The sequence below is a fragment of the Trachypithecus francoisi genome, unplaced genomic scaffold, assembly GCF_009764315.1.
Source record: "Trachypithecus francoisi isolate TF-2019V2 unplaced genomic scaffold, Tfra_2.0 Lachesis_group12, whole genome shotgun sequence".
Taxonomy (NCBI): Eukaryota; Metazoa; Chordata; class Mammalia; order Primates; family Cercopithecidae; genus Trachypithecus; species Trachypithecus francoisi.
The window spans coordinates 88,221,497-88,247,407 of NW_022681457.1; the positions used below are offsets into that span (position 1 = coordinate 88,221,497).

The window sequence follows — 25,911 nt, forward strand, 5'->3', positions numbered from 1 at the left end:
AGTGAATACAATTTATTGTATCCATTTTCTCAAGATGAACAATAACTGGTCCTCAAGCAAGAGGACTTGGCGGCACCCACTCTAAATTTACCTGGTAAGTGAGAAGCCACCTGTGTCTGCTAATTGCCTTTAACCAAAGGAAAAATCGACTTCCCCTATCTTTATGACAATGGGTAGGTTGCAACTAAGAGGTAGGCACCAACAGAAGTTAGGCTCCTACCCTCCCACAGGAACTGAGACAGACAGCACTATCCTCCTTAATTATTACATTTCAAAGAGTTGGCTCCCAGGTCCTTAAGAAAAACATTCCGGGGTTGTAAAACTGGCAAGAGGTTTATTTACCTTTTAAGATCTACATTCTCGCAAAGCAGTAGAAAAAGTATTCACAATTACACGTTTTCTAAAGTAAATGCTTTCAGAAAAGTGAAGAGAAGGAGTCTTTTCCCTTTTTGCTCCAGGGAAAATTAAATTCTCTTTTTCTTCTAATTTGTATTCACCCTTACACCACTGTTTCACAAATAACATCACCGTTAAGATTTACTAAATGCTCACTATATACCAGGTGCTCTGCATACAACTGCCTCAGTTAATCCTCTCAACAACCTAAAAGAGAGATATTGTTATTACTACCCCTACAGGGCCCACAAAGGTTAAGTGACTTGCCCACAAGATCACACGTTGAGTAAATGGCTGAGTTAGGATTCCAGACCAGGGCTGTACGATTCCAAACTCAACGACTTTAGTCTCCAGGCTACCAGGCTGCCAGGGACACGGCTGAAATCCAGTATTAGTTCTTACAGGGTCCCATCCTTGACTAAGGGACTGAGGGGTGGGGTGGGGTGGAGAAGGGATTGGGTTGGGGGTAGAAGGCTACCGCAGGTCCCAAGGAACTCCCAAAATAACCCCGGCCCGAGGGCCAGGAATGTACTGAGAGATTAAGAACGGAATGCATGCCCTCCAAAAAGTGGTATTTTAGAATTTATCCAGCACCCCAGCACACTGCTAAACGTGGGCACACAACCACCACGGCCCTATCACGCGCAGCGGGAACCCAGTCTCTGAGCTCCACCCCGTGCGTCGCGTCATCAGAGTCCCGCCAGCCAATCCATTCTCTCGGTCTTCGTCTGCTCCGGTATTGCAACTGCCTCCATTGATCGAGCCTGGGCCAGCATGGCGGCGTCCATATAACCCGGCCCGCGCCGCAAAGGGAACGGCGGCGGCAGCGCGGGCCCCGCGGGGGTTAGAGGTCATCATGCTCAGGGTCGCGTGGAGGGCGCTGAGTTTGATTCGGACCCAGGCCCCAGTTCTCGGGCTGCCGGGCGGTGGGAGCGCCAGGTTTCCTTTCAACCAGCGGGGCCTGCAGCCTCGAAGTGAGGAGCTGAGAAATGGGACGGCGGGCGTAGGGAAACAGGGTTCGGCGGCACAGGAGTAGGGGAGATGTACAGCGGTCAGGGTGAGGGGGAAAGGGCGGTGGTTGCGCAAGAGGTGAAACAAGGTGTGAGAGACAAGGAAGGGGTAGGAAAGAAACGGGGCAGCGGTTAGGCTCAGAAGCGCATAAACCGTGGCGGACGGACAATGCGAGGGGCCCAGAAAGGAATTGAGGGTGGACTATTTAAGGAGATGGGCCTCAGCCTTCTCTTTTCTGCGTAGGTCTCCTCCTCCAGGCCGCGCGCGGATATGTCATCCAGAAACCGGGTAGGAGTTCCTGAGGTGGGACTTGGGGCGGAAGAGAGACCTCCTGGAAGGCTGGGGTGGGTAAGGGGACCGATGTGGCGAGTTAGAGCCACTAGATGGGGTGAGCCAGAAGTCCTGAGCAAAAGACTCCACGTCCACCTTATACAGAGCCCTAGGCCTGCTGCCTGTATGGAGAGAGAGAGGTGTTAAGGGCGGGAGCAGGAGCTTTACAGGTGAATGAGTGAAAATGAGCTTGCCAGAGGGAGTGCATGGCTGGCACCACCCAGGCCTACCTAGAGTATGGCACTTTGTGTCTGCGCTTCTGAGATGCAGGATGTAGTTTCCCATTGCAACTCAGTATGTGTAGTAGTTAAGATCCTTCTTATTAGGTAAATGATACGGGAAGAGGTACTTCCTCTTTCTGATTCTTATTTCTAAAATGAGTGTGAAAGTATCCATTTGCAAGGTTTGTTAGGATTCAGCGATAATACATGAAAAGCATCCTTAACACTGTGCTCAATTAAACATATTAGTAGTGTATATATTAGAATTTATTATCTGGGGCCGGACGCGGTGGCTTACGCCTGTAATCCCAACACTTTGGGAGGCCAGGGTGCGTGGATCACTTGAGTTCAGGAGTTCGAGACCAGCCTGGCCAACATGGTGAAACCTCCTCTCTACTAAAAATACAAAAAAAAAAAAAAAATTAGCTGGGTGTGGTAGCGCGCACCTGTAATCCCAGCTACTCAGGAGGCTGAGGCAGGAGAATCGCTTGAACCTGGGAGGTGGAGGTTGCAGTGAGCCGACCATGCCACTGCACTCCACCCTGGGTGACAGAGCGAGACTCCATCTCAAAAAAGAAAAAGAAATTATTGGCTGGACATGGCCCCAACATTTTGGGAGGCCAAGGCTGGAGGATCACTTGAGGCCAGAAGTTCACGACCAGCCTGGGCAACATAGCACGACCCAGTCTCTACAAAAAATAAAATAAGTAGAATTTATTCCTATTAATATATTTGTAATATAATTTTTTTCTGCCTCCCTATCAGAACCAACTTGAGCTATTAAAGACAGAAGAGGCCCATCAATGTTATTTGCATAGCAGGGTCTGACTGGAGAGGATAAGTCCATCCACACTATGCCTCTTTCTCATCTGTAAGGGATAGCAGGGGTGCACACACCCAGACTGAGGTTCTCCTGTGATCTCTACCTGGTGCTTACATTTCAGGCATCGTACAGCTAGCTGCCTTTCCTCAACCCCCTTAATTCATTCATGCAGTCAGCCAGCAAGTGTTTGCTGAGTGCCTAGTCTAGGCTGAGCCATGGGTCAGACTATCGTGGATTCCAAAGGAGTCAAACTCTGTCCTGTCCGCAGGAGGACCCATCCTAGTGGGGGATCTGAGAACTGTAGAGCCAGTTAGGTGTATGAAAGGTACAGGCACAGTGTAGGGTCTTGGGAAAAGCCACCTACTCCCAGCATGAAATATCAAAGCAGGTGCCCACAGAGTTTGCAGAGGAGAAACTGAGCCCAGAGATATGCAGTGCTTTGCTTGAGACCCTGGATGTCCCTTCTGGAGTTGGAGAGTGGGTGAGAAGAGCCAGGTCTGGGAGGGTGGGCAGCAAGAGTTGACTCTGGGTGTTTTCTATCCCCATATTTACTTGACAGCCCAGCCTGGGCAGGATGATGACCCACCTCCTTCTACACTGCTCAAAGACTACCAGAATGTCCCTGGAATTGAGAAGTAAGCAGGAAGAAACCTAGTAGGGGAGGCAGGGGGCCCTGGGAGGATTGTCGGGGAGTGGGAAAGACAGTGGCTTTGAGACTTGGCTTGCTGTAGCTGAAGCTTGATCTAGGAGGAGGCAGGGGCCCAGGTGTGGTGAGAGTGGGTGGTCAGCAAGGCAGATGGCACTCATGAAGCTCGGCTACTTGGGGGTTTTTTTGTACTCTAGATGAACACCCTGTACTACTAGATTCCAAAGAGCTAACATGCTTCACAGGTCTTTGTAGAAATCTCTCTTCTCTTGTTCCTCACAAAAGCTGTATGTCCCCATTTTATAAATTTTCAAGCTGCCCGGTGTCATACAGTTCTAAGGGGCAGAGCCAGAGTTTGAATCCAGGGCTGACTGACACCAAAGCCAGAGGCCCTCTGCTCAGCTCCTGTCCAGTGTGGTGGGAGCTCGTCAGTCCCTCCCACTGTGCAATTTAACTTGAAATGTCTCAAAACAGATTGAACCATGTTGTAGCTAAAATGGAAATCCTCTCCTTGGCCTCCCTATGATGAGACCGAAACAGTCAAGCTGATAGCCCCAATTTCTATAGTTTTCAGCCCAGCAAGCCAGATCCACACTGACTTTTAATTCCTGGGAAATGGCTCCCCACCTCCAGGGAGATTAATTTGCTACAGAAGGAATTTTTCAATCATCTTTGCTTTTCAAACTAAAATGAAACCAGCATTGCTTTCCTCTCCCCGTCTCCCCTCTATGTCTGTCTCATTGCTGTGGTTTTTCCACAGGGTTGATGATGTCGTGAAAAGACTCTTGTCTTTGGAAATGGCCAACAAGGTGAGCAGCCTCTGCCAAGCCTCAGCCTCCCGCAGTCTTCTCTGGGACTCCATCCTACCCTGGTTAGCACCCCCCATCTCATGCTTCTCCAGTCACAGCACTTAGCCCACTGTCATTCTGTGTCCACTTGTCAATATCCCTAGACAGAGCATCTTCAGGGCAGGGACACTTTTGTTCCCCCACCATACCCCTCTCACCTGACAAATAGGTGCTCAGTGAATGAATGAATGAATGAGCATAAATGAATGAGCAAGCTTTGGGGACATTCATGCAACAAGTCATTTCCCCTGTCAGTGGCTTTGGCTTTGGGCTCACCTGGATGTAGACAGCCATGTGGTTGGTCAAGGCCACAGTGAGCAGAGTGAAATCAGGCCCTGAGCCTTATGGCCCTAGTTGCTATAACTGTAGCCAGGGTCCTTGAGGGGAAGAGGGCTAGTTCTTAGAGGGTGGGAGATTCCACAAATTTTCTCTGTCTCTTCAACAGAAGGAGATGCTAAAAATGAAGCAAGAACAGTTGATGAAGAAGATTGATGCAAACCCGGAGGACACCAGATCCCTGGAGGCTCGAAGTTGGTCGGGGACCCTTGGGGAGTGGGGGGTGTAGGGACGCCTGCTAGCTGGGACCTCATCTAGGGCTCTTGTCCACAAGCACATGCACATGGGCTTGGGAAAGGGAGAGATATGAAGGACCTAGGGCAATGAAAACTGGACCCTGTATCCCAAGCTCTGATGCTGGAGTCAATGCGCAGTTGGACCTTGTACCTCTGTGTGAGCTTGCGTAAGTCACCAACCCTCTCTTGGAGCACCTGCTTCCTCATCTGGAAATGGGGGAATAAGGGAGAGCAGAGCAGAGGGAATGTTACCCACCTCATGGCAGCACTGTGAGAGGTAGCCAGGGGATGTAAACACCTTGGAAACTAAAGCTCACGATGTGTGATAGTAATAGTAAGACTAGACTGGGCGTGGTGGCTCACGCCTTTAATCCCAGCACTTTGGGAGGCCGAGGCAGGCGGATCATGAGGTCAGGAGATAAAGACCATCCTGGCTAACATGGTGAAACCCTGTCTCTACTAAAAATACAAAAAATTGGCCGGGCGTGATGGCTCACGCCTGTAATCCCAGCACTTTGGGAGGCCGAAGCGAGTGGATCACGAGGTCAGGAGATCAATACCATCCTGGCTAATATGGTGAAACCCCGTCTCTACTAAAAATACGAAAAATTATCCAGGCACTGTGGCGGGCGCCTGTAGTCCCAGCTACTCGGGAGGCTGAGGCAAGAGAATGGCCTGAACCCAGGAGGCGGAGCTTGCAGTGAGCCAAGATCACACCACTGCACTCCAGCCTGGGCGACAGAGCAAGACTCCATCTCAAATAAATAAACAAATATATAAATAAAATTAAAAAACAAAACAAAATACAAAAAATTAGCTAGGCGAGGTGGCGGGCGCCTGTAGTCCCAGCTACCCAGGAGGCTGAAGGAGGAGAATGGCATGAATCCAGGAGGTGGAGCTTGCAGTGAGCCGAGATCTCGCCACCGCACTCCAGCTTGGGCAACAGAGCGAGACTCGGTCTCAAAAATAAAAAATAAAAAAATAATAGTAAGACTAACATTTACTGAACTCTCATGTGCCAGACAGACACCATTTTGCATTCGCAAGGGAATAATGTTCCTACTTTGGTTCAGGCTGGAACTGGTAGTAGTCCTTATTAGATGTGAGTGAAAAGCGCCACCATTTCCCTCTCTCGTTGGGTGCAGTTTCTCTTCATTGCCCACTGAGGTAGACTAGTGGACCTGCAGAGGGTCTGCCCACTTTCTTTCCTTTGCTATTGGCCTATATTACAGCCGCCGCCTCCTCTTCCACCCTCCTGCCTTCATTCTTTTCTTCTTCCTGTGCCAGGGATTAAAGTCTGGTGAGTTCATCTTGGATACTAAAACCCCACTGAGAACTGGACTCCAGGGTCCTCCATAGCCCCTTTTGAGAAGATGAGTTTCAGCCTCCCTTGCCTTGCTGAAGCCGTGGGCTAGGGACCAGCTCAGCCACAAAAGACCTGCTTATCTTTCCTCACCTGTTTCTGCATTATCACTACTGAAATCCCCAGGTTGGCAGGAACAAATGGCCTGGACTGGCAAGGTAGTTACTGGGGTCCTCTTTAAGCACAAGTTTTGATTCTTCTTTTTTTTTTTTTTTTTTTTTTTGAGTCCGGTCTCACTCTGTCACTCAGGCTGGAATGCAGTGGCGGGTGTGATCATGGCTCTCTACAGCTCGAATTCTGGGGCTCCAGCAATTCTCCTACCTCAGGCTCCCAAGTAGCTGGGACCAAAGATGTGCACGACCATGTCAAGCTAATTTTTGTGTTTTTGGTAGAGACAGGATTTCCCCATATTGCCGAGGCTGATCTCAAACTCCTGAGCTCAAGCAATTCACCCACGTCAGCCTCCCAAAGTGCTGGGATTATAGGCATGACCACCACACCCAGCCCACAGGTGTCACTTCTGCCTTTCCATTAATAGTCAGTTTTCTGAATGCCAGTTGCTTCTAGCATAGTGTCTGCTCTAGAGAACCCCTCAGGAACCAAGGCCCATCTTTCTGTGTTATTCCACTCTACACCTAAGTTGCTGTGATGGAGCCATGTGGTCAGAGTCAGGATTCCCACTGCACTTTCTGCAGTGCTCCCAGAACTCAATATGTGTACTGGGAAGGGCCTGCTGTCGTGACAGCCTCTTTGGGGGCCAGCTTCTGCTTTTGCTCCCATCTTTGCAGTACAGAGGTTAAATTAAACAAGAGGATGCCTGAACGAAGGATATCCTGGGTTCTTGAGAGACAAGTGGGAGCTGATAATTCTGAAAATTCATTAGTCAAAGCATGGAGATAAAGGTGGCAGCAGGAAGGGGAGAGGCAAGGAGTAGACCCGTGATAGTTTTAGAATCTTATTTGTGCCAAAGTATTTTACTGCATTGGCTTGGACCTCTAGTACAATGTTGAATTGTTAACCATGATAGCATTGTATCCTAGTCTAATTCCTGAATTGAATGGCTAGTCTTACCATTAAGAATGCTATTTGCAGCCGGGCATGGTGGCTCACGCCTGTAATCCCATCACTTTGGGAGGCCGAGGCAGGTGGATCACTTGAAGTCAGGAGTTTGAGACCAGCCTGGCCAACATGGTGAAACCCCATTTCTACTAAAAATACAAAAGTTAGCCCTGCCTGGTGGCGGGCGCCTGTAATCCCAGCTGCTCTGGAGGCTGAGGCAAGAAAATCGCCTAAACCTGAGAGGCAGAGGTTGCAGTGAGTGGAGATCGCACCGCTGCACTCCAGCCTGGGCAATAGAGCGAGACTCCATCTCAAAAAAAAAAAAAATGCTATTTGCTATGATTTTTGGATGATATCTTTATAATATTAAGGGATGTTCCTTCCTTGGATTTTGCTTTTTAAAGGAAAGGTAATGTCTAAGATAAGCCTTTGAAGTCTTGAAATTCAAAGTGCTTTGGGATTTATAGAGAGCTGTACAGAGCACTGGTGATTGTTATTCCATGAGTTCTTAAAACGTAAACCAGGCCTGGGCCCTTCCTTCCTCTGTGCCCAACTCTCATCCTCTGTGGTTTGTGGTTTCAGTTGTTGCCTTGTCCGTCAAGATCCGCAGTTATGAAGAACACATGCAGAAACATCGAAAGGTAAACTCTGGGCATCATTCGCAGTTAAACAGCAGCAGCCTGGGGGAAAGGGGTCTGGAGGGGAAGGGCTCTAGGTCCAGAGAAGAAGGCTTAGAAGAGCCAGTGGGCTGTAGCACCAGAGTGCCCACCTCTCAGCTCCTGTGGGAAAAATGCTTCCCTCCTGCCTCCAGAGGACTTGGAGCCTTACAGGACCATGCTGAGTGTCACCAGGGGTTAAGAACACAAACTTTAGAGCATGTTCACTATGTCTGGCACATGCTGAGTGCTCAGTAAATATTTGTTGAATGCATGCATGGAGTCAGATTGCCCTGGGTTCAAATCCCAGCCCTGCCACTTGCGCTTAACTAGCTGTGTGATGTTAGGGAAGTACAGGTCTCAGCCTCAGTTCTCTTTTCAATAAGATGGAGATCATACGAATACCTGCTCACAGGATTGCAAGGATTATGTGAAATAATAGTAATAGCCAAGGTGATGCATATAAAGTCTTTAGGCCCTGTGCTAAATACTTCACATGCATGCATCTTCTTATTTGACTCTCATGACTATCTTCCTTTCCCGTCTAAATGAGGAAGAATCTAGTCATGGAGTGATTAAGTTATTCCTCAAGGCATACCCGCTGGGAAGTGATGTGCTGAGACCTTGAAACAAGGCAGTTTTGCTCCGAGGCTCATACACTTTTTTTTTTTTTTTTTGAGACGGAGCCTTGCTCTGTCACCCAGGCTGGAGTGCAGAGGTGCGATCTCAGCTCACTGCAACCTCCGCCTCCCAGGTTCAAGCAATTCTCCTGCCTCAGCCTCCTGAGTAGCTGGGACTACAGGCACGTGCTACCACGCCCGGCTAATTTTTTGTATTGTTAATAGAGATAGAGTTTCACCGTGTTAGCCAGAATTTCAGTCCCAATCTCCTGACCTCAAGATCCGCCCGCCTCAGCCTCCCAAAGTGCTGGGATTACAGGCGTGAGCCACCGTCCCCAGCCATATTCTTAACCATTATACCATATCTCAGCACAGTGTCTGGCACAAAGCTGCTGTAAGTAGGCAAATGTTGTTTTTTTTTTTTTTCTTTTTTTTTTGAGACCGAGTCTCGCTCTGTCGCCCAGGTTGGAGTGCAGTGTTGCCATCTCGGCTCACTGCAAGCTCCACCTCCCGGGTTCACACCATTCTTCTGCCTCAACCTCCTGAGTAGCTGGGACTACAGGCGCCCACCACCACGCCCGGCTAATTTTTTGTAGAGACAGGGTTTCAACCATGTTAGCCAGGACGGTCTCGATCTCCTGACCTCGTGATCCGCCTGCCTCACCTCCCAGAGTGCTGGGATTACAGGCGTGAGCCACCGCACCTGGCCAATGCTGTTATTTTTAATAAACACATGACTGAATACAGACTGGTCCAGCACCATGCCTGGCACTTCAGTGTTCCCTGGAGCCTGCTTCTTAGAGATCACAGTTTCGCTTATTTGGGGTGTGGAACAGCAGTCCCATTGCAGAGATCCCTCACAGGGCAGCAGCCAGCTGTGGGTAGGCATTTCCAGGAAGAGCACAAGGCCTTCCCTCCTCTCTATCCAGCTGACAGTTTGCTAAGCTGTGGAGAGTATGAGTTGGTGGTGCAGGAGAAAGAGCATGAGATTTGAAGTCAGACCAATAGATAGAGATTCAAGACCCTATCTCAGCACTCACAGTTCTAAGGACCTTTTGTGAATCAGATAATATCTTTAAACCTTTGTTTTCTCATCTGTAAAATGGGAATAACAATGACAATACCTCCCTCAGAATTGCATTAATATTTGCATAAGATTACTGAGAAATTTCAATGAAATGATAAAATGACCATTGTTTGTTACTGTAAACAACAGTAACACTTATATAATACTAAAAGTAATGCGAATCTCTTGCAGGACAAAGCCCACAAACGCTATCTGCTGATGAGCATTGACCAGAGGAAAAAGATGCTCAAAAACCTCCGTAACACCAACTATGATGTCTTTGAGAAGATATGCAGGGAGCTGGGGATTGAGTACACCTTCCCCCCTCTGTATTACCGAAGGGCCCACCGCCGATTCGTGACCAAGAAGGCTCTGTGCATTCGGGTATGAGTCAGAATTGCTGCTTTGCTTGGCCCCACTCAGGAACTGGGATGGAGGAAGCAGATGGGAGGGGTCATCTGTTTCTGTTAGAGGCATGGAACTGGTCCCAGGCCCTGGAATGGATCCAGGGAGGTCACAGGCCACCAACCCCATGGAGAAAGGCTGGGGTTACCATCTGGGGGAGATGGTTCCCACCCCACCTGTTCCAAGTCTGAGGTTTTGCACAGGATTACAAGGTCTTTTTCTGCCCCTTTTCACCCCCAGGTTTTCCAGGAGACTCAAAAGCTGAAGAAGCAAAAAAGAGCCTTAAAGGCTGCAGCAGCAGCCGAAAAACAAGCAAAGCAGAGGAACCCAGACAGCCCTGCGAAAGCTGGACCAGAGACACTCAAAGACAGCCAATAAATTCTGTTTAATCATTTCTATCTGTCTTGAAGAATGATAGGAGAGATGATGGGGCTCTTTTTGGCCTGAGAAGGAGGAGGAGGAATTTGTTCTTTCATTTAGCTCTGAGATCCCAGAGTTGTCTGAGGCAGAGTCCCTGCCTCACCCACCAGAGGACACACACTCATGACATGCCTCCCACATACAAACAAGTACCTGTCATCCAGGTGACGTGTGTCAGTGGAGGCAAGACAGAGCACATGACAGCAAAATGGAAGTGTGGCCGGCTGGGTGGGAAGAACTGCTGCAGGAGCTGCCTTCTGGACTGGGTCCTAAAGGATGAGTAGGAGTTCACTATATAGAGACAGAAAGGGAAGGCCTCCTGGGCAGAAGGAATTGCAAGTACAAAGGCAAGGAAGTCTAGAGAGACATGCTGTATTGAGAGAACGGGGAGAATGAGAAATAAACCTTGAAAGGTAAGCCGAAGCTGAGGTGTGAGAGGCTTTATATGGTAAGCTGAGAAGATTGTACACTGTCCACTAGGGAGTGAGGAGACAGTTCAAGTTTTAAAACTGAAGGAGTGATGGTAGTAACAGGGCTGTGTTTTAGATAATTAAGCAACAGCTGTGTGGAAGGTAGATAGGAGGAGAGATCACAACAGTGTACTGGGGCTGGGGGATATCGGTTTTCACATAGAGAATCTGATCAAAACTACAAGTCCTATCCCCAGGAAACTGTACATACGCAAAGCATTGCTTATAAATTCTAGGGAGTTATGGATACCCTCTTCCCCATAAAGCCCATCCATTTATACCAGTTAAGTGCCAAAGCCTTGAAGCCTGAGCATGCTTGGTATGTCTGAAGAACCTAAGGAAGACAGTGTGTCTAAAACAGAACAAAGAGAATAGAAGACATAAGATCGGGGAGGTGAGTAAATACCCGGTGATGTAGAGCTTTCTGGGTGTCTCAGCCTGCCATAACAAAATACTACAGGTGACTTCAGAGGATTTGTATTGAGTTCATTTTTTCACCGTTCTAGAGGCTGGGGATTCTAAGATCAGAGTACCAGCCAATTCAATTTCAGGTGAGGACTCTTCCTAGCTTGGAAAGGCCACCTTCTCAATGTCATCACATGGCCTTTCCCTTGGTCCATGCACTGGGGAGAGCTCACCCTCTTACAAGGCCACTGATCCCATCATGAGGGCCGTACTCATGACCTTATCTAACCCTAGTTAACTCTCAGAAGCCCCATCTCTAAATACTGTAACATTGGAGTTAGGGCTTCAACATATGAATTTGGTGGGGGACACATTCGGCCCATGTGCTGGACCTCACTCTGGGAAGGGAAGCCACTGAGGAAAGCCAAAAGGAGAAAGGTGTTAAAGTGCTATCCAAAGAGCAAGTGGAAGATTAGATCTAGGACTCAGTAGAGAGGTCTGGACTGGAGAGGTTTGCAAGTTGTTGGGTGGTTGAACCCATGGGTATAAGTGAAACTGTACAGGGACAGAGTGTATAAGAAAAAAGGGCCATGTCTGGATGAGAAGGATGATCCCTGAGAGCTTAGCCTAAGAAGGAGCAGCTGAGCTGGAGGAGAAGGTGAAGTAGGGGTAGAACAGAGCTTGGGTGTCTGCAGAAGCACAAATGAGAGGCTCAGAACTGAAGATCCACTATTCAGATATCACTTCCAGGAATTGTAGGGAAGGCCTTTAATGGGCAGGACTTCCAAGTGGCCACGGCTGCTTGGAGGGACTGTGTCAGAGGCCAGGTGCTAACAGTTAAGGGGGCTAGCCGAGGGAAAGGAAAGAAAAAGGAACACGTTTTAATGGATCAGGCCCTACTGCAAAGGCATTTGTGTGTTTCTGTTGGTTTGGCTGGTGGTTTTTTTAGAGACAGGCTCTTGCTCTGTTGCCCCGACTGCAGTACAGTAGCGATCATAGTTCACTAACTTCAAATTCTTGGGCTCAAGCAATCCTCTTGCCTCCGCCTCCTAAGTAGCCAGGACTATAGGTGTAAGCCCACTGTGCTCAGCTAATTTTTTTATTTTTTGTAGAGACAGGGTCTCACTATGTTGCCCAGGTTACCCAAACTCCTGGCCTCAAGCAATCCTTGGCCTCCCAAATGCCTTGGCTTCCCAGAGTGCTGGGATTACAAGCATGAGCCGCTGCATCTGGTCAAAAGGCATTGTTTTAACTGCTGCCTTAGGCACGTATCTAATATTCACAGCCACCTTTACTTTGCACGTTGGCTAATTATCCTCATTTTAGCCATGCGAGATGAGTCATGAGAGAACTGAGACTCAGAGAGGTTAGGTAACTTGTCCAAATTCATATAGCTGGGAAGAGAAAGGTCTAGGATTCAAAGCTGGCTCTGTCTTAACTCCAGAGCCTATATCCTGTTCACTATTTCACACTGCTTAGGGACCAAGAAAAAGGTCTGAGAAGCAAAGGGAAGAGTCTACACTATAGCAAACTCAAATGCTTTTAGCAGCAAGGCAGGTAACAAAAATGCATGAAGGCCTAACGTGAAGTAATGATGCTAAGGTGTTTATTACATTCCTATCCTAGTTGTATTCCCTTTTATTTATTTATTTTCATTTTTTTTGAGACAGAGTTTTTGCTCTATCCCCCAGCCTGGAGTGCAGTTGTGCAGTCTCGGCTCACTGCAACCTCCCCATCCCAGGTTCAAGCAGTTCTCCTGCCTCAGCCTCCACAGTAGCTAGGTTTACAGGTGTGTGCCACCACACCTGGCAAAGTAGAGACGGTGTTTCACCATGTTGGCCAGGCTGGTCTTGAACTCCTGTCTTGAACTCCTGACCTCAAGTGATCCGCCGGCCTTGGCCTCCCAAAGTGCAGGATTACAGGCATGAGCCACTGCACCTGGCCTGTATTCCCTTTTAAAACACAGCACACAGCAGGCAAAATAACCAAATTAATCAAAGCCCTGGGCCGCCAGCAATGGGATACTGTATGGTCCTGATGCTGAGATATCAGTTAAGGGAAGGACCAAAAAGTATTCATGGTGAAGCAGTTTCAGTGGGGTTCAGGGAGCATAATACCAGTTGCAATGAGGTGAGGAGTGAGGATTTTTTTTTTTTTTTGAGACGGAGTCTTGCTCTGTTGCCCGGGCTGGAGTGCAGTGGCCGGATCTCAGCTCACTGCAAGCTCCGCCTCCCGGGTTTACGCCATTCTCCTGCCTCAGCCTCCCGAGTGCTGGGACTACAGGCGCCCGCTACGTCGCCCGGCTAGTTTTTTGTATTTTTTAGTAGAGACGGGGTTTCACCATGTTAGCCAGGATGGTCTCGATCTCCTGACCTCGTGATCCGCCCGTCTCGGCCTCCCAAAGTGCTGGGATTACAGGCTTGAGCCACCGAGCCCGGCCGGAGTGAGGATGTTAAAGAAGTTCCAGTTGTGAGTGTTGTCAACTCGTTCAAAACACTTCACTGGGAAGGAAAGTAAGGAAAACAGACTAGCAGGGATATGAGATGGAAGGAGAATGTTTATAGGAAGGACTTGAGCTCAGTTATGGCAAGGCAAGACTTTCCAGTGGTGTGGTTATGAGGAAGAGGCAGCCTGCTGATAAGTTCAACCGGACTGGGGGAGAGGAGGTGGCCAGGTGCAAGAGATGGCTCTAAAAAGCTAGTTGGCCGGGTATGGTGGCTATAACCTGAAATCCCAACAACTAAGGAGTCTGAGGTGGGAGAATCACTTGAGGCCAGGAGTTTTAGGTTGCAGTGAGCCACCAGGGTGCCACTGCATTCCAACCTTGGGCAACAAAGTAAGACCCCCATCTCTTTAAAAAAAAAAAAAAAAAGTAGCTGGAGCCAGTGGAGAGCCTGGAATGCCATGCCAAGGCATCAAGACTGTGATCTGGCAGGAAACCACTGAAGGGATGTGTCATATTGAAAGAGATGTTGGCCGGGTGCGGTGGCTCATGCCTGTAATCCCAACACTTTGGGAAGCCGAGGCAGGCAGATCACCTGAGGTCAGGAGTTCGAGACTAGCCTGGCCAACACGGTTAAACCCCATCTCTACTAAAAATTAGCTGGGCGTGGTGGCCTAGCCCATGCCTGTAATCCCAGCTTAGGAGGCTGAGGTAGAAGAATTGCTTGAAACCAGGAAGCAGAGGTTGCAGCGAGCCAAGATCATGCCATTGCACACCAGCCTGGGCAACAAGAGTGAAACTGTCTCAAAAAAAAAAAAAAAAAGTGATGTCTTCTGACATTTAGCTTAGCAGCCAGTGCAGGGTAGAAAAGAGAAAAGAACAGTAATACAGAGGAACATAGCAATACAGACAGAAAAACAAATGAAGGGATGAATGTAAGAAAGGTATCAGAGGAAAAAGCATAATATGATGACTGGTAAGGACCCAGGGAAACAGATTTGAAAGCCAAGGCCCAAGTTTCAACTTTGAGTAGCTGGAGGGAAAGATAATTAGCAGGTTTTGGAAGTAGTGAAATTTACAGAAATGGTTGTTCATCAGAGTAAAAACGTACACTAGATGGCAAAGAGTAATCCTGGAGTTCAAGATGGAGGTGAAGAAGGGAGTCGCTGCCCTCAAAGAGAAATGGTTGGGGCCAGGCGTGATAACGCCGAGGCGGGCAGATCACCTGAGGTCAGGAGTTCCAGACCAGCCTGGCCAATAGTGAAACCCCGTGTCTACTAAAAATACAAAAATTAGCCGGGCATGGTGGCGGACGCCTGTAATCCCAGCTACTCGGGAGGCTGAGGCAGGAGAATCGCTTGAACCCTGAAGGGCGGAAGTTGGAATGAGCCGAGATTGCGCCACTGCACTCCAGCCTGGGCGACAAAAACAAAACTCTGTCTCAAAAATAAATAAATAAATAAATAAATAAAAAATAAAGAAAAGAAAAAGAAAAAAGGAAAGAAAAGAAAAAAAAAAATGGTTGGGAGGCCTTCGGAACAACGTCGAGGAGGGAACTTCACAGAGCTCCCAGGGCGCATCCTCTGGGAGCCGGAAACACGGGGACGGACGGGACTGGTTTGCTTTATGGAGTATGAAACCAGGACGGGCTTCACTTCAAGTAAACTTTTGGGAGGCGATGCAAACGACTCAGGACTTCTGATCCTTCCCCAATCTAAAAGAAAAGTCAGTTACCATTTTTACTGAGTGCTTTCGGGGCCTTTCCATGATCTCACTGATTCCTCTCAGCCGCCCTGTGATGTGAATGCCAGCTCCATGTTACGTAAGAGGAAGCCAAGGCTCAAACCCTGCCCGAAGTCACACAGCAAGACATCACGAGCCGTGATCCCAACCCAGGTCCGTCTGACTCGAGTCTGCTCTAATGCCGTTCTGCCTAGGCTTTTCTCTCCTGTAGGCACCTGAGGCCCCGCGCCAGCGGCCGGGGTCCCGAGCTCCGAGCTGGCTGTGTCGAGACCACCCCCCGACCGTGGCCCGGCCCGGCCCTCACCCTTCGGAGGGAAAGACCTAGGCTCGGGAGCACAGCTCTTCAGCCACGGCCAACGCTGCGCCGGCGTCTGGCTCGGACCAATCCCCCCGGGAGGGTCCGCCACCCAGACCAATTAGCGCCCGATCTCAGGGCACCTCCCACCAAACCGCCTTCTGATTGGCTCGCTTTTCCCGTCGCGGCGTTGCCCCAGCAACCAGACTATTGGGACGCTGCGGCCTGGTCTCCAGGCCACTGGCTACCTAACCCCGGGGCTCTTCACCAGCCCAGCTCGTTTCCAGCACCATGTCGGTGCGGACGCTACCGCTGCTCTTCTTGAACTTGGGCGGGGAGATGCTTTACATCCTGGACCAACGGCTGCGGGCCCAGAACATCCCGGGAGACAAGGCCCGCAAAGGTGAGAGGCCCCCGGCCCACTCCGCCAGACCCGCAGCCCGCAGCCCCGCCCTCTCATCATCGCCCTAACACCCACAGCCAGACCCACACTCCTACACACTTCACTCTTATAACCAGGGACCTTTCTTACATCCATTTGGAGCCCCTCAGGAGTCAAATCCCCCAAAAGCTCTTTTCACAGCAGAAGAGCTTAATACTCCCAGTGGACACTAGGGTGCCTGATCTACCTAATTTCCCCATTTCTTCAAATGGGAGAGGTGATTTCCCGGTCTCTCTTGTCAATCAGTCCCTTCCAAATGTAGGAGTCCCAGCTGCCCACCATCTGGTATCATACCCCTCGCTAAACCAAGCGTCCTCTTTACTCCCAAGGAACAGGTTCTGATTCTTTTTTTTTTTTTTTTTTTGAGACAGAGTCTCGCTCTGTCGCCCAGGCTGGAGTGTGTGGCACGATCTCGGCTACTGTAACCTCTGCCTCCTGGGTTCCAGCGATTCTCGTGCCTCAGCCTCCCAAGTAGCTGGGATTACAGGCATGCACCACCACGCCCAGCTAATTTTTGTGTTTTTAGTAGAGATGGGTTTCACCGTGTTTCCCAGGCTGGTCTCAAATTCCTGGACTCAAGTGATCCGCCTGCCTCGGCCTCCCGAAGTACTGAGATTACAGGCGTGAGGCACCGCGCCCGGCCTAGGTTCTGATTCTTCATTCCTTTATGGTAGTATCTTACCACATAAGCTGGAGATTGGTCTTACTCATCTCAGAAGTAATTCTAGAAATTTGGGATTCTAAAATAATATAGAAAAATGTGAAAAAATAAGAAAGTTATAACTCTCACAAGTGTTGGAGGGGAATACAATTGTGAAAATAATATGAGAGCTTTGAAAATGCAAAATCTGGGCCGGGCGCGGTGGCTCAAGCCTGTAATCCCAGCACTTTGGGAGGCCGAGACGGGCGGATCACGAGGTCAGGAGATCGAGACCATCCTGGCGAACACGGTGAAACCCGTCTCTACTAAAAATACAAAAACTAGCCGGGCGACGTGGCGGGCGCCTGTAGTCCCAGCGACTCGGGAGGCTGAGGCAGGAGAATGGCGGAAACCCGGGAGGCGGAGCTTGCAGTGAGCTGAGATCCGGCCACTGCACTCCAGCCTGGGCGACAGAGCGAGACTCCGCCTCAAAAAAAAAAAAAAAAAAAAAAAAAGAAAATGCAAAATCTGGCTCCTATGGACGCCACACTAATCCCCAGAAAAATGACGACTCAGAACACTCTGCCACTCTGTTCTTTTTCCTCTTTTCCTCCCTTTTCGGCAAACACTTGCTTATACCAAATTTCCTAGGATTAATTATGAAGGAAATATTATATTTCAAAGTAGAGGAAGAAAAGTTGAAAAGGCAATTGATATGGCCGCCAGTTAAAACATTCTCTCCATTAATCTTTGTATGCTCAATTGATGTTCAACATGCATAGTCAGATGCTAAGCATACATATTCAGATATTAACTATTGTGTGTATGTGACTGAGTCCAAATCCATGTATAAAAGCTAAAAATAACTCCCTATAACATACCCCCCCATTCATTCTGTACAATGACGCCAGTGAGTTTCCTAAAATGCGTATCTGTCCATACTTGCCCCTGCCTAAAACCCTTTGTCAACTTTCCACTGCCGTCTGGGTTAAGACCAAGTCCTTCCACAGGCCATTTCAGGGCCCTTCCTGATCTGATCTCTGTCTTCCTCTGCAGTCCCTTCTTCTACCCCTGCCTGCCTCCTGTTTCCCAATAATACCAAACGGCTCATAGATCTCCGCTTAAACCATGTTCGTGTTTCTGTGCTAGTAATTCCCATCCCTACATTCTTCCCCTTCGATCTTGCATTATTCGGCTTAAGAATCATCTCCTTCAGGAAGCCCCCCAATATGCAGAAAGGGCCTGCGCATGCTCTCATAGCACCCTGTGCTCCCACAGCACCCCATGCCTGCTCCTTGCTAGCTTATCACTGGCCATACTATACTGAAATGATCTGTGTGTATGTCTGTCTCCTGCTTGATTGTCTTATTCATCTTTGTACTCCAGCACCTACCGTAATTCCGAGACCAGAATAAATTAGTGATCAATAAATGTTTGTTGAACTGATTATCTAAATTGGCAGTTTTATATAGCATTGTCATTTTTTCTGTGAGAGGGTTCTGTTTTCCTTGGTGCCTGTGTGATCGGATTTCATTCAGGCTAGTGGCACCAATGAGGTGCTCAGACTGGTAGGTAGTCTGCATCTTGGAAGATAGTGTAAATTAGCAATTAGGAACATACTCTCTGGAGTCTTACAGACCTGGGTCCCAATTCCAGCTTTACCGTTTAATTGCACGACCTTCGGGTGTAACCTCTATAAACCTGTTTCTCCGTAAAATGGTAATAATATATATACCTTAAAGCAAAGTTGTAAGGATTGAATGAAATAATGTATTTATTATGTTTAACACAATGAGTAATAGGTATCTTTCAACAGGAGGTCTGGGCAAGGCCCTCTGAATACTAGGGGACAGCTTTACCTTTAGGAGTTATAGCCTTTATTCTGGTTTTGCTAAATATGATTTTAGGGAGTTTCGGCCATCTTTAGTAATTTACATTCGCACACTCACTCATTCCACAGATTTTGACTGAGTGTCAAACACTATGTGAGATACTGTATGGAGCCTGATGCAGCCCTTCTGGAATTCACTGGAGGTAGGGCTATTGATCAGTCCACTCCAGTAACTGATTCCAGTGACAACAATCAACAACAAAACAATGAAAAATGAAGCACTTACTTTGTACCAAGGGCTTCTCTTAAAAACCTTAATCCTCCCAACTATTGTAACACATACGTAATATTACTATCCCCATTTTACCGATGGAGAAACTAAGACTAATTTGCCCAGAGTTACATGGCTGGTAAGAGGAAAAGTAAAGGATTTGAGCCCAAGGCATCAGGCTCCAAAGCTCATACTGAGCCAATGTCCCCTTAACCACCACTATACTCTGCTGCCATACCTTGGGGACTATATCAGAATCTTTGTGGGGTTGGTAGGTCAGGAGGAGAGGGAGGAGTTTGAAAAATATATATCCAGTATACCCACTGATTTTATCAAAGAAATAAAGTAGTTGGCGGCTGGAGATCTGTAGAAGATAGAGTGAGAAAACAGGGTAGAGAGCATAGGATTCAAAGGGCTGAGAAACACTCATGTCTTCCACCTATTCCACCATTTAAAGTTGGTGTGGCTGCAGGAGCGGGAGCCCCTATAACAGATCCCTGTACACAGGAGCCTATAAAACACTAGACTTGGTAAACTAGTCCTCTTCGAAGCTTTGAATGGAAACCATATTTCTTCTAGATGTTTTCATTATCTTATATGACTAATTGGTCTCCTGGAGGCCTTCCCTGTTCCCACAAGGCCAAGGCAGATGTTGCAGCTTCCCCTACCATGCAGCCTCTAGTTTAGCATTCAACAGAAAGGAAGTGCTCTCTGAATGGGGCAACTATTGAGTGTTGCATATTGAATGTAGTCTCGTTTTTTTTTTTTTTTTTTTTTGAGACGGAGTCTCGCTCTGTCGCCCAGGCTAGAGTGCAGTGGCCAGATCTCAGCTCACTGCAAGCTCCACCTCCCGGGTTCACGCCATTCTCCTGCCTCAGCCTCCCGAGTAGCTGGGACTACAGGCACCCACCACCTCGCCCGGCTAGTTTTTTATATTTTTTTTTAGTAGAGACGGGGTTTCACCGTGTTAGCCAGGATGGTCTCGATCTCCTGACCTTGTGATCCGCCCGTCTCGGCCTCCCAAAGTGCTGGGATTACAGGCTTGAGCCACCGCGCCCGGCCTGTAGTCTCCTGTTTTAAGCAATGGCGAGAATAATAAAAGCTACCTTTGCCTCTTAAAAATATTGATAAATAAGACCTTATTATATTTTGCTTAAATTCCTCATTTTACAGGAGAGGAAACTGAGGCATGTGGCCACAAAGTGATTTTTCCAAGACAGGTCAATCACAGTGTAGCACGAGCAACCAAAGGGCAGTGAGACTCTGGTTTTATTTTTCTAGTTCCAGTTTAACGACTAGCTCTGAATAGCCATGGGCCTGCCCCCACTCAAAATAGAACTAAAGTGGAGTTGTCACAAATAAGTCATCTGGAGAAATACAAGAAAAAGAGGGTTTTTCTCTTCTCTGGATTCTCAGGAAGTAAGGAGTGGGGGAGCACACAGCACTACAGAGACCCCTGCTGGCACTCAGCCTGCTTGCCTTTGGGAGCATCTGCCAGTTCAATTTTATCAGCGAGAGTCACTGCCCTTCAGAGATGACCCCCTTGCAGCACCACTATTCCCAAACACACCTGCAAGGGGATTAAAACTCCACCTCCTTGAATTCCCACAAGTCTGTGCCACTAGACAACCAGTTAAATGAATGCTGCAGAGGCCAGGTGCAGTGGCTCACGCCTATATTCTCAGCATTTTTGGACCCCGAGGTGGGTGGATCACCTGAGGTCAGGAGTTCGAGACCAACCTGGCCAACACGGTGAAAACCCATCTCTACCAAAAATACGAAAACTACCCGGTCGTGGTGGCGGATGCCTGTAATTCCAGCTACTCAGGAGGCTGAGGCAGGAGAATCCCTTGAACCCGGGAGGCAGAGGTTGCAGTGAGCCGATATCACGCCACTGTACTCTAGCCTGGGCAACAAAACAAGTCTCCCTCTCAAAATAAACAGATAAAAAATAAATGCCACAGAAAGATAGATGTGGACATTGTGCCAAAGAAAACAGTATCTGCCAAACTCTTGGTGCTACTCTCCCAATATTTTCTTTTCAAAAGCCCATGACTCTTGGTGGGGGAAGAGGGTGAATTTTCCCAGAGGAGTGTGATCTTGCAATGAACACACTTTGCAGCCGGTTAGGACATGGCACTGGGCTTGCTTTCAGACTGCTCTCTTGGGAGCTGTTGGTATTATGTATTGAAGCCATGTATATGCTTTGATTATAACTTCAGAAATCACCCCTAGTACCACAATCTAGTGGCAAATGTTTCCAAAATAAACTATTAATTACAAAATGGTTTTGGGTTTTTTGTTTGTTCGTTTGTTTTTGTTTTTGTTTTTTGAGAGGGAGTGTTGCTCTGTCACCCAGGCTGGAGTGCAGTGGCGCAGTCTCCACTCACTGCAACCTTCACCTTCTGGGTTCAAGCAATCCTCCTGCTTCAGCCTCCCAAGTAGCTGGTACTATAGGCATGCACCACCACACCCGGCTAATTTTTGTATTTTTTGCAGAGATGGGGTTTCACCATGTTGGCCAAGCTGGTCTCGAACTCCTGACCTCAGGTGATCCACCCACCTTGGCCTCCCAAAGTTCTGGGATTACAGGCATGAGCCACTGTGCCTGGCCAAAATGTTTTTAAAATACAGATGTGTATAGAACGTTTGTATCTGGGGGTGGTTCTTCTAGATTGAAATCCCCACCAAAAATTAAGGAAAGAAAAAAAGTCATCTTCCATCCTTTATGGGTGTTGTCTAATGTCCCTCAGTAGAGGAAACAGAACTCGAAGGGAAGCCAGCTAAGCATTTGATGTGTGTTACGCATTTATCCCCACAATAGGCCTGTGAGGTAGGTACTATTATGATCCCTATTTTACAATTGAAACTGAGGTTAAACAAGTTGCTTGAAGTTTATGTAGCCAGTAAGTAGAACCAGGTTTCAACCAATAGAGTCTTGATTCTCACCGATTTCTCTAGCCAACTGCATTTTTCCTTATTTGGTCTCCTCTTGGGATCTCCCCAACTGCCTTTGTCCTCAGAAGCTTTCTTCATAGTGGTCCCATCATTATTCCCTTCTTTTTACATGGAAATCATGCATCTATATATATATAAAGTAAAACAGAAACAAATGCTGACATTTTCCTTTTAATTCACATTTCAAGTTTTCTAATTTGAGCAGTTCCATCTGTCCTCTAGAAAGGGAAATCTTACATTAATAAAAAAAAAAAAGAAGAAGAAGAAGAAGAAAAGAAACCTCAGATTGTACACAAAGAAACTCTTTTTCTGCCTGTTCTTGGAATTATTCTTCCTCATGGAGGCTAGCATCTTTAAAAGCCTGCTACTGAATGATATGTATTCTTGTAGCATTAGAGAGCGGGGCTTCTTAGGCCTTTCAAGATGAACCACAGGATAACTAATCCTCCTCAGTTTACTCTCTTCTTAGGCCACTCTCCGTAAGACATAGCCTTTCTTGAGCTTTTTTGAAATATGTTGTTATCCATCCTTTTAAAGGTTTCAAATTGAAGGCAGTGTGTTCACAGTAGACATTAAATGCCAACATGAAAAGTAAAGTTTCATAGATAAGATCATTGGAATTGGTATGTTTAAAGCCTCCTCGAAAATAATGTTCTTGCTTCATGAACTGGTGTTTTCTTTTTGTATGCTTCATGTAGATGAATGGACAGAGGTGGACAGAAAACGAGGTATGCTATCTCTGGGCTGCATGTGTTCAGTGTGCATCCACAGGTTCACTCAGGCCTTTATCAGCAGGGCTTAAAGTGGGACCGCTTGAAACATTTCAAAGTCAAAGTAAGAAAATAGGCATGAGTTTGTCTTTAGCTGAGATATTGGTTATACATTTGAGTCTTTTACTTAAGAGGAATAAATATAGCACGTAAGATGGAAACTAAGCAAACTCTGACCAAAAAGCCACACTGTACCTGAGAGATCTGTCTCCTTTTCTCAGTTGCAAACTTTGCAGGGATAGCTGGGGCAATAGCCATACTTTTGGGTACGTCATCCTATTTGGTAGTCCTTAAAACAACTTTGTTACAGTGTCATGTAACCAAATAATTGTGCTTCAACATGAGTGACCCTCCCTGAGCCATTCTCCTAAGCTCACAGAGCAACCGAGAAAAATTGAAGCATGTAACTGCATGGCTGCCAGGACTGTGGGCAGAAGGCATGACATCATGCATGCAGTGTGGCCTCATCATGCGAAAGCTTCAGTTTCCCCTTACCTACTATAAGCAGCAAACCTGAAAAAAGTTGTCAACTCCTCAGAATAAAGCCTTAGACTTTCTCAGCCTTTAAATATCTCAGGTACCTTCTGTCATTTGACATTTGGGTGTGGTGTATGCCTATCATCAGCCATCCTCCTCAATATTTTAAATGCTCTCACCACACCAAGTATGCTGAGAAGATAACATATATAATATTTAAGAGGCCAGGTGCAGTGACTCACACCTGTAATCCCAGCACTTTGGGAATCCGAGGCAGGAGGATCACTTGAGGTCAGGAGTTTGAGACCAACCTAGCCAACATGGTGAAACCCCGTCTCTACTAAAAATACAAAAATTAGATGGATGTGGTGGCGGGCGCTTATAATCCCAGCTACTTGGGAGGCTGAGGCAGGAGAATCGCTTGAACCTGGGAGGCAGAAGTTGCAGTAAGCTGAGATCATGCCACTGCACTCCAGCCTGGGCGACAAAGCGAGATTCCACTTCAAAAATAATAATAATAATAATATTTAAAAGCACAGGCATTAGATCAAACAGACCTCATTCTAATTTCAGCTCCATCACCAGCTGTGTGGCCTTGCACTTTAAACTCTCCGATTCAGTTTCCCTCCTTAATAGAATGAGGATAATATAAAACGATAAGTGGTCTGGCAGGAAAAAAAAAAAAGAATGAGGATAATAATTCAGAGTTGTCTTGGAGTTTAAATGAGATAATGCATATAAAGTTCTAAGCCCAGTGCCTGGGATATAGAAAGGATTCAAACATGGTAACTATTCAGGAGGGGTTTCCTAGCCTCTCTCTAAATTCTTGGCTCCAAATTTCATATTCCCATAAACAAGTCAATTTAGAGCAGAGGTAATTGGTAAAACCTTGATTGCTTTCATCAAGATAATTATTTCATCAGACCAGGCTCGAAAAAAAGCCCAATTGAAGTGCTTGATACACTTTTATTACATTTCACAACCATCCTTTGACACTTCTCCTTGAGCAATTTTTGACCCATCCCTCCCTTGATGCATAGCAGAATTTCAAGTATGAAGTGTGGATTTTGAGAGCTTTTCATATACATAATTGAATCATTGAAATTTATTTTAACATAAGTGTTCAAAAATAATGAACAGAAACTGGCTTCATAATCCGAACCCAAGACGAAGCTTGCTATGTTGAGAATCCAATTACCAACTTTCTGAAGCTCCTGTGAAAGATCCCTTCCCTCCCCTGCCTTAGCCTCTTCCTGATGAAATTTGGCTCCTAGTATATTCCAGCCTCGTGAAAAGTATGCAGAACTCATTTGCATGCCAAAAACCAACACTTAGACTAATGGGCGGGTCTGATTGAAACTATTTCTTTGGGGATGTTAGGATGAAGGGAAAAAAATAAAAAATACATTAATTTTTTTAAAAAAAACTATTTCTCAGGTTTCACTTAAAGATGATGTGCTGCTTCTCTAGGGCCAGGATAACATCTCCTTCCTCTTTGTGCCTGTGGTGTTTATTTCAATGTCTGGTACCTAATAGGTCTGCCTCAACCAAGGGCTGGGTGAAGCAAATTGTAGCAAATTGTAAGACAAAAACACGTTAATGTGTGCCTCCATCTTATTTCCAAAGAATGAAACGAGAAGAGGGAGCCCTAGGTGTCTGTCCTGGCCCAACCATTAAACTGCCATTTCCTCTTTGGGGGCATTTGTGCTCACTGTTCTGCCCACAAGGACAGACCCTGCCGATCTCTTCCCAGCAGTTGAACTGTCTGCATGCTCTTGCGCCAGGAGCCATGGTGCTCCAGAGCTCTTCACTTCCCAGGGGGAAAGACTTCAATTTGCTTTTCACTTTGCCCGAGTAGCTAACAATCACCTTGGTATTCTTCCAGAATTCTTCCAGAACTGATTTATCTGGGTCTAAGCTCTTTTCCGAGCTCCTAATAAGGGCTCAAAGACCCCAGAGAAATGACTCAGCACCTAGGTGAACAGTAGCTCTTTGTAAGCATTCACCTAGCCAGAGTTGATGTGGTGCTTTAACTTGAATTCTTCTTCGGCACTCCTCCTCCCTAGCTTACATAAGTCTGTGGAAAATTCTTCATATTCTCTGTTTTGAGGACTTATGTGTGGCTTTTCAGTTGTGCCTGCTTCCTTGCAAATGCTGCATTTTATGTAGGCTATGGTAAGAAAAAGGTTAGAAAACCCAGTTTATTGCAGGTTCTTTTTTGTTTCAGTCCAAGGGAAGTGGTCAGGCATGAGGCAAACCTGACAGAGTTCTATGTCTCTCCGAGCTGTCCACGGTGGGGAAATGTTAGGGCACATTAAGGGCAAGCTGGGATGGATTGAAATTGTCAGATATCAGGGACACCCTGTGTTGGTAACCGATTTGGTTCTCCCTCACTGAGTAATAGGATCAAGTATAGAGTAAAATCTAAAGGTCAAGTGTGAGTTTAGCATTTCTGTATGGAGCCACAGTCAGTTCATTTGTGTCACTGGGGGTGTGTGTGTTGGGAATGTATCCCCTCTCCCCTCTCTCTGTAGCTCTTCCATTTAAGTACAACCAGCCCTCAGCTCCCCCTTCCCCCATATAATGTGTTGAAATGCTTTAAAATGCTGGCCTGAGCCCTCAGCGTACTTCTGTCAATTACTTACAGGTAGAGAGTACCTAAAATAATAATTTCACTGCTCTCCCTTGCCTCTGCTCTAAAGAGATATGGCCACAGGCAATCATCTGGAG

At 47.1% G+C, this 25,911-nt stretch overlaps 2 protein-coding genes and 1 long non-coding RNA gene across 6 annotated transcripts in view; 2 read left to right on the forward strand and 1 right to left on the reverse strand.

Moving 5' to 3' along the window:
- Window positions 1-1,094: 1,094 nt before the first annotated feature.
- On the forward strand, window positions 1,095-10,412 carry MRPS15 (mitochondrial ribosomal protein S15). 2 transcript variants are annotated; one of them, XM_033227091.1, is made up of 8 exons: window positions 1,095-1,370; window positions 1,651-1,695; window positions 3,341-3,416; window positions 4,188-4,236; window positions 4,721-4,805; window positions 7,852-7,910; window positions 9,804-9,995; window positions 10,257-10,412. In XM_033227091.1, the coding sequence occupies exons 1-8, from the start codon at window positions 1,253-1,255 to the stop codon at window positions 10,392-10,394; spliced, it is 762 nt and encodes a 253-aa protein (XP_033082982.1). In that variant the 5' UTR covers window positions 1,095-1,252; the 3' UTR covers window positions 10,395-10,412. The 2 variants fall into 2 exon arrangements, with proteins under 2 accessions (XP_033082982.1, XP_033082983.1); XM_033227092.1 differs by lacking the exon at window positions 1,651-1,695 and having other exon boundaries at window positions 1,223-1,370.
- Window positions 5,728-15,883, reverse strand: LOC117092869. The gene is made up of 3 exons (XR_004440943.1): window positions 15,489-15,883; window positions 10,590-10,705; window positions 5,728-6,125 (listed from the first exon to the last, which is right to left on the reverse strand). It is a non-coding gene; the product is annotated as an uncharacterized LOC117092869 (long non-coding RNA).
- Window positions 15,884-15,901: 18 nt separating this feature from the next.
- Window positions 15,902-25,911, forward strand: part of OSCP1 (organic solute carrier partner 1) — a 32,547-nt gene continuing 22,537 nt past the window's right edge. For 2 of the 3 annotated variants that reach the window (XM_033227088.1, XM_033227090.1), the window contains exon 1: window positions 15,902-16,195. In XM_033227088.1, the coding sequence (XP_033082979.1) occupies window positions 16,084-16,195 (112 nt within the window). In that variant the 5' untranslated portion in view covers window positions 15,902-16,083. Of the gene's footprint in view, window positions 16,196-18,834; window positions 18,909-25,911 lie in introns of all 3 variants that reach the window. The other variant, XM_033227089.1, reaches the window with a different exon arrangement.

Coding starts and splice junctions, on each gene's coding strand:
- MRPS15 (XM_033227091.1), top strand. CDS start 1,253: ATGCTCAGGGTCGCGTGGAGGGCGCTGAGTTTGATTCGGACCCAGGCC. Junction 1,371..1,650: donor GCGGGGCCTGCAGCCTCGAA/GTGAGGAGCTGA, acceptor TTTTCTGCGTAG/GTCTCCTCCTCCAGGCCGCG. Junction 9,996..10,256: donor AGAAGGCTCTGTGCATTCGG/GTATGAGTCAGA, acceptor TTTCACCCCCAG/GTTTTCCAGGAGACTCAAAA.